This window comes from Gallinula chloropus (genome assembly GCF_964237585.1).
Source record: "Gallinula chloropus genome assembly, chromosome: 5".
Lineage (NCBI taxonomy): Eukaryota > Metazoa > Chordata > Aves > Gruiformes > Rallidae > Gallinula > Gallinula chloropus.
The window spans coordinates 48950272-48963216 of record NC_140090.1 but is presented as its reverse complement, the minus strand read 5'-3'; the positions used below and the strand labels follow the sequence as shown (position 1 = coordinate 48963216).

Below are 12945 nucleotides of genomic sequence, written 5' to 3'. Positions count from 1 at the left end.
GCGGGACAAATGTAATCCATCTGTTTACTAGCAGAACCTTTTTAGCCACCATCCACATCTTCTAAATGAATTACAATTTAGAAGTCAAGTAAATATTTGAGGTACCAAGGTAAAACTTTTAGTTCAAACATCCTTCTTCCACTTATGTTTAGCAAAGCAGCTGCAGTGCTACAAATAGATAAACAGCAAATGGCTGGCAGTTTATCAACAGAGACGGTTCCTCGTTTCATAGATCAGACTCCTCAAGGCACAGTTTGACGCAAAAAAGCCAAAAAGCAAAGAAAAAAAGCTGACACCTGAACAGATTGGAGCTTAAGAATTTGAATGAATACATACATTTTACACCTCAGCACCTAATCACTTGCCAGATTTTTCCTAGCCTAGACACCCTCCTTGGCAGACACACTTTGTCTTCCAGCACAGCTTATGTGCCTGACCAAGGGCAGGGATATAGACAGAGCTGGATTCTTTCCACCTGAGCCCGTTGTATCAGAAAAATTGCATAATTTGGATGATACCTTGCGATAACCAGATTTTAAAAAAAGCTCCAACAAACCAAGGTAGTGACCAAACACCAGTTATTTGTAATTTCTTCCTCACCTGCCCCTGTACTGGGATCTATCAGATCTGCGTGATAAAATGGGGACATACTCTGTCATGTTCTACAGTTTGGGGACCCAGGCAACCCTGATGAGGCCACATACTCAGCTGGGGAATAATTTGTGGTTGCCCAGTTAACTTAAAATGACTTTGACCCCAAGGCAAATTAATGTATAATGTAAAATTAAAAGTTTATTCAGAAATTCCAAACACACAACAGTTACAGAGGGTTATCAAATACCAAGGTATAGAAGTTAAAGAGAGATATGGGTAGAATCAATACAATAAATTTAAGTCTGATTAAATGTTCGCTTTCCCAGCTGACATGCTGCTGTCAAATGCTGAATATCTCAAGGCTCCATTCTTGCTACACCTTACAAATCAGGCTGCAATTGCTGGGAAGGCCTCCTCCAGCAGAAAGAAACACCACCTCCTTTGAAGGCACATGTGCCCTTTAAGACCCAATCTTCCTCCAGACTGACTTATACCACCTCTCTACAACTTGTTCTAACCGTTCCTTATCCAGAAGGCACATTAATCACACATCTTGATTACAAGAAGCCTTATGTCACCTCCTTGAGATTGTACTGGTTATTAAACCAGAGCCTGTACCGTTAACCTGAGAAGAAGCAATTGCTCAACTGCTATATATGGGACCCAATTGCTGCTGTTCCTAAAGCAAGTAAAACAAGAAGTTTCAAAATCTCTCAGGAGCATCACTGGAATGAACCAAGCAGGGTGGTGGCAGTGCTTGGCATCCCTGCTCAGGCATATTTGCAGCAGGACCCCAAGGCCAAAAAAAGTAGGAAACCATGATGTGTGGAATGGCAAAAGACCCCATGGCACAGGACAAGGAAAAGGCAGAGAGCAGCAGGAAACTCCATGCTTACAGTGTTATCCTTCTGTGGCTTCACGTCAGGGCAAGCAGGACAGAGAGCATGCCATGCCATGAACAAGGGAAGTCATGACCTTAAGGTTAATATTATCTTAATGTCATCTTATGTCAGTGGCAGTTGGATGGGGTAATAACTAGTGATTCAATTGGGTCTTCCTTTTAATATTCTTAAACACATGACTCAAAGGTGATATATCAATATCAACTAAGATATTTGCATTTCTGTTTCACCTACCACAGAGATGCACATCTCCATCATACCCAGCAGTTCTCCTGTAAGGATGTGGCACTGCCTCACATCAAGAAACTATAAAACCACACCTCTTCTGCTTGCAATCCACTGTGCACCTCCAGCATGAAAGGAACCTTGCGCTGTCCTTTATCCTTGTCCTGACACTAGCTGAGGTACTTAGTACAAGCATCTACATAGGACAAACAGACCTTGCACTTTAGTGCCTCCTGACTGAAACCAGATTATAGAAACTAATAGTCTGTCCAAGACTTCCTTTTCGGGGAGGTTCAGGAGGGAAAGAGCATCTTTCTCCCAAGGTGCGTAACAATCCTGAACAGATTCTATAGGGATATTTCAAGAGCAAATCATAGATCAGAAAAGCAAATCCACATTTTAACACATTTCCACAACACACTTAGCCATTGCAGTGAAGGAGCAATTTGACATTGTATCAAAGCTAGCATTTCACTGTCTATTCCTACGTATATCTTACCTTGGTTTTCTTTTGTTTAGCACATAAAACGTGGTGTAAAGCATACGTGATCTTCCTAGTTACAGTTCCCAACTGTGTCCACAGAAAAAGATGACAGCTGCTTGCAAAACAAACATAAAACTTCCAAAAAAAAAAAAAATCAAGAGTACTTACAGGATCAGTCAGTTCTGGCAAACTCGCTTGATAGGTGAGAGGTCTACAGTCACGAGTGTTATTCACCAAGACACAAGGAAGAAACATTGGTCCCAAATCATCCCCATCAAGCACATCTACTGTCAGGGTGGTTGTACTTGTCCTTCGCTCATTAAGGTTTTGGGCTCGGTCCTGTGAAGCAAACAAGTTCGATTTGGTGAGACTTTTTGAATTCAGAATGTACAAAGATGTTTAAAATTAAAGCTAAAGGCAAAACATACACAACTTGTAATTATTCAGGTTCATTACAGAAATTTCAACCTCAGAGCTACTGCTTAGCTTTATAAAAACTCAGAAAAATACAGTTAAGAGGCAAAAGTTTACCTCTTGAATCAAGAAAAACTGTGACACATCCATCATTCAGAAGTAATACAGTTTTCAGAAATTAATTCTCAGGAAATGTACAAAAAAGAGATGCGTCTTGTTAAATCTATACAAATGCAGCACATTCATGTAAGATAAAAAGCCCTTTGTTTAAAATCTGAAATACATCTTACATTGTCTTCTGTAGCTCTACCAAATCCTACCTGTAAATGAAAGGGCTCTCACAGAAATGGAAAGCCTAAGTAGGAACTTTTCCTTTTGTCAATGGAGAATCCCGGGACTGTAATGCTCAATCCACCTCTGCACACCACAATTTAAGAAAGATTTGGCACCTCCCTTCTCACCACTTCCCGCCCCCCTCCCCCCAAAAAAACCCCCCCACATAACAACAAAAAACAACTCCAAATAGTCAGAAGACAGCAATGAGATTCATCTAAGGTCTCCAAAGCATACTTTGTGTGGAAAGCTGATTTGTCTATAGAATGAGTTATCCTGTTCATGTGTTAAAAGGTTGAAGAACACTTTTGTCGACAATAAACAGCTACAATACTGCACCCAAAAACGTCTCCATGCTTTATGACATGATCTTATCAATGTATCATGATTTGTCTCCCGCCCTGTAAAGTCTTAGGGTACATGAGACGCCATTGGCTACTGCAGCTTCTTTATTGTCTCCTTTTTTCCTTTCCAGATTGTACAGAATAAAGCTACTCTTCCCTGAATTGTAGGAACCACCTGGATTATTTATATATCCACTGAACAATGTACACAACAGCAGCAGTTCACCTTCTCTTTCTTCTTTTGTTATCGCAGTGAAGAAACAGCATGACTACCCAATTTTTTTTTTTTAAGAGCCAAAGAGATTTCCATTTTCACAGAAGAACTGTAGTGATAGCTTTTCCTTACAACAACTAAATCCTGCAGATGGAATACGGGCCATTAGCTGTGCCTTGCCCTCCTGTTCTAGGATAATATTGACAGAAAAGAAAAAAGCGATTTTTTCCCATCATCTGTGTAAGAGGATTCATTGCTCTGAATCCAGTCTGGATATATGTATCTTTTCCCGCTCTGCAGCCTACTCAGTTCTTGGAACTGCTTTATGTTACGTTTACAGTTCTTACATATGGGAATGTCCATGTTCAGCTTTCTTCATGGTCAATGATGAAAACCAATACAAACTATAACAAGGAGCAGCCTTCACCATCAACTGATCTTTTTTACATTCCTGCATTATGTGCCCTTGGGTACTACTAGATCAAAGCACAGATACAGAGTAATTAATTTCACATAGTACCTTCAGGATGTGAGAAGTGTTCACTGCTAATGTACTCAGTGGAACAGAGGTATGATTGCAGAGCACATACAATAAGGAGAATTAAATGCAGCATGAAATAGTTTGTAAAACAACAAATAAGTGTGCATAGGGCAAGCTCCTAATAAAGCTGGGCTGTAAAGCTCAGCTAGAGCCTTTCTTTGATATTTAGTTTCTCACCTGTGAGCACTCAAAGCTTTAGTGAACTCAGTTCCCATTTAAGTATGTTCAGAAAATGCACAGCCTCACAAGCCATTGCAATCACACAGGGTGCCCCATCATGTATAAACACGATGCAAGAGATACCATCCTAAATTGAGTACAAAGGTGACGATTTACTGTGCAAGGATGGATATTGAAAAGGGTTGGACATTGCTTTGTAGTGCTGCCAGAGTGCATGCCAAGGTCTGCGTTCACCGGCTGCCCCTGCAGCAGGGCAGCGCTCACGCGAGGTGTTGGCACCAACTTGCGAGGCACACTGTGCCTCTCTTGAAAGGCAGGACCTGCTCAACTACCCCAGGTACTTCTCTAGAAGCATAGAGTCTCATGAAACTCACAGCTCTGACAAAGGAGAAGAGATCTGAATACGCAGCAGTGACCTGAGGGATAAATTATTGATAAAACAACAAGCCAAATATCAGTGCTGAGCCTCCCTGTATTGCTGTTTGAGAGATCAGCGAGTTACGTTACCCAGGTAAAACAACTTGCTCTAACAACCAGGAAGCATCTTTAGATATACTTATGTGCAAAAAGCATTGATACACCCCTGGAGCCTGTCTGCTGTTGGGGGAATACTAAAGATGCCATAAAACATGTAGGAAAGTAGATTGTAAACTGTATCTACAATTCTGTGTGAGAAAGATGACTAACAGAAATGCGTGAATTTGGGAACAAGCTGTCTAAAGCTGCTTTGGAGTGTTCTCATTTTCCTACAGATGAAGCAATATCACAACAGAAGTAAACAGCAGAGGAAGTTTTCATTGTAGCCATTATCAGAAGGACAAAAAGGGAAAAAAGCTTTCACATCCTTCAAGGGCACCAAAGAAACTTCTCTGATGACAGATATATTAGGTATAGTTTAAACATCACTTTTCTTCTTGGTATGCATTATCCACTGCCAGCCACCCTGTAAAAACCTCTATATATGCTTGCAACACGATTTGAAAGAAAAATCACCTCTTTATAGAAAAATGCATTTCAGACTTGAAGGATACAACTAAATTGTATCCATTAAACTCATTTGAGATCAAATTAGCATCGCTAGATTTGTTAGAAAATGAACACTTGGCGACACTCAAATGCACTTTTCTGCATGGGCTGCCCTTCAGATTTGCAACTTGCTCCTTGTGCCAGAAAGGCTGTCTTGTTACGGACACTGAGCAAGCTTTTTTAACCAGTAATAACATGTCTAAGCTTCCAATGACCTAGATAAATCTTCAGGAGGAGAGTATTATCAGAGCCGGTATTTCAGCAAGACTTTTCCTCTCCTTGGAAAAAAATCTAAATCTGCAAATTTACAATCCCATGTAAGTCAGTGGCATAAATGGCCAGGAAGAGATCCATACTTACATTTGCTTGAACAATGACAAAATACCGCGTCTTTTCTTCATAATTTAGTCTTTCACGTAGAACTACTGCTCCAGACAAAGTAAGAGGAATATCAAAGGTCCTGTTGGAAGTCTGTAAAAGTGAAATCAATATGATACAAATGAACACGCTTCAAAGGCAAAACACTTCTCAGATGGGCCACAAGATGATCAATTTGATGGAATAACCAAATTGCATATGATTTCCCGAGTAAAGATTTTAAAGTTTTCGATGTTTGCCCCTTAAGAACTCCACAATAAATAATCTGTACAAAACTGATTCTTTGCATCTACACTATTACTTCCAACCACAAGCTCAACTATGCTGCTTCCATTCCTTGCTGTGCTGAATTTGCAGTGGTGTGTTCAGAAAAGCCTTCCCTGTTTGTCAGCTGAGAGTTTGGGTCTTCAGTTCCTGGAGTTTGGCTTGCCTTCATTTATTTTTCCTCACTATTGGATTTTTCTCAGAATTGAAGAAAGTATCAAGCATAAGGCATTAAGAAATCCACATCATTGTCTTTATTTTGGCTTTTGTAAGGGCAATGAAGTAGTAAAAATGCAAAGGACAATGATGCTATGCAATCAGGTGGCAGTCATGCACATGTCCGTACACTTGTAAATTCAGATTTCAGGTGAAATTCAATTTTCCCTGCATATTTGCTAAAGCAGACAGATTCCAAAGCTGTGGGAGGGAATGACAGGAGGGCTGCTGGGGTGCACCAACCTGCGAAGGATTCACTTTGACTCAGGTTTCTGACAGGTGATCCAGTTCTACTTCAACTATTGAATTAACCACATAAAAATAAATCTTTCGGTGCTTCAATCAACCAGTGTAGAATATAGCCAACATGTAAGTATGCTGAACAGGTAATAGCAATATTCCAAAATCTCTCCACAGAAAGCACTGCAGAGGTAGTGCCTTAGTTAACTGCAAGGCCATTTTCCTCTAAAAATTGAAACATCTGCCACAACTGCAGTTTGGCTTTGAGCAAATAAATGGCAATGATCATTAAATTCATCATGTTGCAGATTTTCAGCAAATAAATTATAACGATCGTTAAATTCACTGTGTCGTGGGTGTTTTGTGGTGTGCAGGAAGACAGGATGGGAAAGTACATCACAGACCCTACTGAATAACTGGAGACTGCTTCTGTCTGAGTCTGGCACTCGCCGTTTCGGATTAAAAGATACTTAGTTCCAACTGGGAAAAAAAAAATAAATCAATTACAATATTTATACTGGAAACCAGAACAGACTCTTACTGTCGGAAGAAGGAAGAACCAGCCATGATTGGGTTCAGTGCTTTTACCCCCCCTCTTCCTTCTTTTTAACAGTATTTGCACAAAGCAGCATGCGGTTTGCGAACTACGTAAATAACGGGTAATATCTTGGATTGCTGTACAAGATGACACGCGTGCCTGCTCACACACGTGCATGTGACACTTCTAATTCACAAGGAAGATTCTCCCAACCGCTTTAGCCCATTTAGCTGTTGTAAAAGGCCAGAAGCAGCTGGAAAAGCCTCTGCAACTGATGATCAGCCAACGCACTCCCAAAATAGCTGCCTTTTTCTTGGTCAATCTTGGCATGAGAATGCACGTAAGTGGAACTGCACAATCTGACCCATTAAGAACAATCAGCACAATTTCAACAAAAAAATCATTAGCCTCTTCCCAAACTGCTTATATCTGGAGTCCCCTCTTACTCCAATGCAGCACAGAAATGCAATCGTTCAGTGGTGATTTAAAGCTTAATTTCCAGTCCTGAGTGCTGGTGCTCCTGAAGGCACCATATCAGTTCAACCCTGTGGTTCCCTTGCAAACTCCATTGGAATGAAACTCCAAGGCCATGACAAGAGGCATGCAATGCCTCCGCATCTCAGTCACATTTCCACCCAATACCTTAGTGAGCCAGCACACACTGGAAGTCAGGAATATCAAGATACTGCTTTGTCAACTGCTTACTCCAAGAGAACACCACGGGTTCTCCTCTCACTTCAAACTACAGACAACAAAATGCTTTTGTACAGCAGTTTTCATACTTAAAACCTTTGTCAGCCCATAGTGTCAAATATGGGACATCAAATTTAAAATGGGGAAAGCCACAAGGATAACAATTCCATTTACTCCCCAGAGAGTTGGTATATGAAAAACCATTATAGCAAAAGCATTTGAGGGAGCTGGCGGAAGTGATTGCTGAGCTGCTCTCTATCATCTTCAACAGGTCTTGGGGGACAGGAGAAGTGCCTGAAGTCTGTAGGATAGCCAATGTCACTCCTGTCTTTAAAAAGGGCAAGAAGGAGGATCCCAGCAACTATAGGCCAGTCAGCCTCACTTCTGTCCCTGGAAAGGTGATGGAACAGCTTGTTCTGGGTGCCATCTCCAAGCAGTTGGAAGAGAAGAAGGTCATGAGGAGTAGTCAGCATGGATTCACCAAGGGGAGATCGTGCTCGACCAATCTCATAGCCTTCTATGATCTCATGACAGGCTGGGTAGATGGAGGGAGAGCAGTGGATGTCATCTACCTTGACTTCAACAAGGCTTTCGATACTGTCTCCCATGACATCCTGATAGCAAAGCCGAGAGAGCACAGGATAGATGAGTGGACAGTGAGGTGGGTTGAGAATTGGCTGTTGGACCGAGCTCAAAGGGTGGGGATCAGTGGAGCAGAATCTGAATGGAGGCCTGTAACTAGCGATGTTCCCCAGGGCTCAGTGTTGGGTCCAGTCCTGTTTAATATCTTCATTGGCGACCTTGATGAGGGAATAGCATCCACCCTCACCAAGTACACCGATGATACAAAGCTGGGAGGAGTGGCTGACACACAGGAACACTGAGCTGCCATCCAGCGAAGTCTGGACAGGCTGGAAAGCTGGGCAGGGAGAAACCAGATGAAATTCAACAAAAGCAAGTATAGAGTCTTGCACCTGGGAAGGAATAACCGTTTATATCAGTACAGGCTGGGGAATGACCTGCTGGAGAAGAGCTCTGTGGAGAAGGACCTGGGGGTCCTGATTGATGACAGGTTGGCCATGAGCCAGCAGTGTGTCCTGGTGGCTAAGACAGCCAATGGGATCCTGGGGTGCATCAAGAGGAGTGTGGCCAGCAGGTCTAAGGAGGTGATCCTCCCCCTCTACTCTGCCCTGGTCAGGCCCCACCTGGAGTATTGTGTCCAGTTCTGGGCTCCCTGGTATAAAAAAGACAGGGATCTCCTGGAGAGAGTCCAGAGAAGGGCTACAAAGATGATTAAGGGCCTGGAGCATCTCCTCTGTGAGGAAAGCCTGAGTGAGCTGGGACTGTTCAGCCTAGAGAAACGAAGACTAAGGGGAGACCTTATTAATGTTTAAAAATATCTTAATATGGGTTGCAGGAGGAAATGGCCAGCCCCTTTTCAGTGGTCTGTGGGGATAGGACAAGGGGCAATGGCTGCAAGTTGGAGCACAGGAAATTCCGCAGCAACATGAGGAAGAACTTTTACACAGTGAGGGTGACAGAGCCCTGGAATAGGCTGCTCAGGGAGGTGGTGGAGTCTCCTTCTCTGGAGATATTCAAGACCCATCTGGATGCCTATCTGTGCAATATGAGCTAGGGAGCTGCTTTGGCAGAGCGGTTGGACCCGATGATCTCTCGAGGTCCCTTCCAACCCCTATGACTCTATGATTAGGCATATTCCTTAACTCAGGTAGACTCAAAATGTTTAATTTTGAATCCTCACCAAACATAATATAATGACACTCAGTAAAATAGCTAATGAGGAGTCCAGAACTCATTCTGAGCATGCATTCGTCTCAATAACTTTCAGGTATACATAGAGCCCTCAAGGATCTAACAATTCACCCTGCATTAGGAGACCAAATCTTTTTGGCAAGTTAATTGACTTGATCCTTAGCTTTTAACAGCTAAGAAAAATTTTATGGAATTTCTTGACATGATAGCTAGAGCCCAGCCCTATGTCAAATATGATTTGCATCTAGTTTTCTACTTGTCTTTTATAGGTCTTCCCAATTAAACAACAAAGTTAGTTAAATTGCATTTCTAGAAAAGTGACTCTTGTTTTTTACAGTCGTAGTTGTCTTTTTTCTCCAAAAAAATATCCAAATCAGTCTCTGATGAAACTTATGAGCTATAATCAGCTTTTTCCTAAGGCAGAAGCCTGTCATCAGTGTCAAACAACACCGCAGGCATCTTTATCACACAACGTAGGGGAATCCCAGAAGTAGTGCAAAATATCTCTTTTCTAAGCTGTACACATCATTTTTGACCCTGGCTTGCTTCCCAGGTTAAGGAAGAAAGGATTGCAGCAGACGCTTGCAATCATGAGAAGTCACCTCTGTCAACACACGTACAAACCACATCACTAGGTAAAAGCAATGTTATGCATAAAAAGGCTATCTACAGATCAAAGAATCAGAGATATTTTATCTGGAATACAATAGCAGAGTAAGGCAAAGGTGCAATAAAGCAAATAACTACTCCAAAGAAGTTGTCTGAACTAGAGAAAACCCTCCCTGTTCTTCACAGTCACTGGGAGAACAAGTTTCTCTGAGTAAGAGGGGAAAAATGAAGTTTTGAGAAATTTTTTTTAACTCTTCTTGTGACAAAACACCAGACCAAACCACTTAGGCATACTATCATATCCTTCCATTTGTGGTTAAGGCAAACCTCTGCTGAGGCCACTGTGTTTGTGGGAGATGCTTATAGAATTATTTCCCAGGATCTCTTTGAGCAATGTAATGGTGTGATGTAAGAGGAAATTAAAACCAGCTGTTTAAAATATACCATGTCACAGTAAAATATATCTTAAGGGATTCTTATTTATTTATTTATTATGGTTTTCAGTATAACAATATAGTCAATGTACGCTAAAACATTTAATTTTTTTTACTCCCCCATTTTCTAAAGTTATCTTCTGGAAGTATTTTCTGGAAGAGGTATTCTCTCAGTGACATTATTTTTCATAGTCTTTATTGAAACAGAAGGGATTATTTGAGCTGTTTTAGCTAAGTGCTATTAGGGTAAGAAAAAAATAGAGTAGAGAAAAAAAATAATCAAAGCTTGGATGGTTTATTATCTTGTGAATTTGAAACTCATCGGTCATTCCTTTCACTCCTTCCTGCCTTCTGTTTTCTAACACTTGGGTCATGCAAATATTTCAAGGTTCATTTTAGCAACAATGTTTTAGTATTCCTTTCGAATACCCTTGCCTTTGTTTGTAAAGTTTAGGAGGGAAACTCTTCAGTCAGACATACCACCAGTACAAAGAAGAGGTGAGAATGTAATATGCTGAACCCATGCAGCGGATGCTCATGTTTTTACTCATTTAATTAGTCTCACTGAAGCAAGTGTTAACAACTCAAGAGTCTGCTCAAGTCTGTGCAATCAGTTTAACCTCTAAGATATTCTACAAACCTTTAAAAAATTAAATCATTCCAAATGTACACAGTCAGAAAATTCCCTATCTCCCAAAAGCTTAACAATGCTATTCCACTTCTGTCAAAAAGATATTGCCTCTTTGCAAAACAAGGCTTGCCATAAGACCTTGTGGCTTAAGGTGCTGCAAAATGTATCAAGAAACCATCTCTGTCCTTAAAATATGTAGATATAAGTAAATATTATGCCTCAATAGATAGCTATGCAAAAATCAACAATTACCCCAATAAAAAGTAAAGTAGGGTCCTTATATCATTAGTTCACACTGAACTGTTCTACAAATTTCTGCCTCCTAAAAAATGTAAGCACTAAGTACAACTCAGTAGATACTTAAAACTCTTGTTGACTTGAATGGAAATAAGACTGAAGCCTCTATGATATGTACAGCTTAAACAGTGCCCATTGTATCACAACTTGTGTGCCTACACTTCTAATTAAACTGAAAATCAGTTTGCTGTTTTCGTAGAATAGAAACACAAAACCTTTTCTGCTCAAATTCCCTGAAGTAAAAGTGGGGAATTTCAGTGAGATGTTGCTAATTCTATATACTTTGTGTTTCCCACCCCCTGCACGCTTCAACATCTACGTCATCCTTGGTTGAGTACATAATCAGGTTAGCCTGCTTAACAAATGATCACACCAACTGGTCCACTGTAACTACGCTCTTCGCCCATGGCAGAAGATAGCTTGGTTTGCAAAAAGGGATTGCTCAAAGTACTTTAAATTTGCTATGAAAACACATATGGACACTTCACACTAATGACCCATGTGTAAAACCTTATTCCAATAGAGAAATTCACACATCTGACCATAAAGACTATTTATTTACATGCTTTAAGCTTTTTGTCTCCAAAGGTATGTTTGAAAAAAAGAAGTAGGGATCACTACTTCTTATTTTAATAATAAACATACCTCTTTTTTTTTAGAATATTAATGACTTCCTGAGAGAAGTCAGAATATCTCTTTTGAAACTAACTTAGCCATGTCTATGAGAATTTCTTATATATAGGTGTAGATGACTAGACGTAAATACAACCACCTATAATGGCCTGAAAGGGTTAAGGTTAGTGTTAAAACCAAGATGAAGCATGTGAACACCACGGAAAAATACATGGGATTATCACTGATACTGAAGTAACCACGCTGCTAACTGCATGGCAATGAAGGGAAGGTAAATTCAGGCGTGTTTACAGGGCAAGCAGGGCTCACAGGCAGAGAGGATCTCCCACATTACATAGGAAAGAATCCATGAAGTCTAACAGCAGCCTCTGTTACGTTATTGCTTCAAGGTGTATATATATATACACACATCTGAAAGAGGAAAAAAGCTAAAGGCACTTACCTTATCATTAGGATTGTACTGGATGACATATTCTATCTGGCCATTCGGACCATCATCAATGTCAATAGCACCATTGTTTCCAGAAAATCCTGTAAAGATGGTTGTTCCAACTGGAGTTAACTGCAAGAACAGACACAGACAGATACCCATTAAAGCCTTCAGGCATACAAGAAACAAAGAATTGTTTGCGAAGTCTGTCCCCCCACCAAGCTGGTTGATAACTCAAGGCTAACATTTTCTTCTTCGGCCTGGAACCTCACGTACAAGCAACTATTTTGACACAACATACTCACTCTGCTTTAACTAATGCCAAGTGTCACATACAGAGTGAAACCAATTCCAATTTTTATTCCACAGGATGCCTGCATCAGGACAGAACCCCATTGAAAAAAAGAAATTAAAATAAAAAAAAATTCTTAAGGCTGAAAGAATTAATGAAATAAATAAAATTAAAAGCTACTTTTTCCAACTCAGGAAGGAAAATGAAAATGAGTTGCAGAAGTTAACAGAACTTTCTTAACAGTGTCTTCATGACAATGT

At 40.6% G+C, this 12945-nt stretch overlaps 1 protein-coding gene across 5 annotated transcripts in view; it reads right to left on the bottom strand.

Annotated features, from left to right (window-relative positions):
* Window positions 1-12945, bottom strand: part of PCDH15 (protocadherin related 15) — a gene marked incomplete at both ends in the record, with an annotated part of 350568 nt that overhangs the window by 231853 nt on the left and 105770 nt on the right. For all 5 annotated transcript variants that reach the window (XM_084265723.1, XM_084265721.1, XM_084265724.1 and 2 more), the window contains 3 exons: window positions 2374-2544; window positions 5618-5728; window positions 12406-12525. In XM_084265723.1, the coding sequence (XP_084121849.1) occupies window positions 2374-2544; window positions 5618-5728; window positions 12406-12525 (402 nt within the window). The remainder of the gene's footprint in view (window positions 1-2373; window positions 2545-5617; window positions 5729-12405; window positions 12526-12945) is intronic.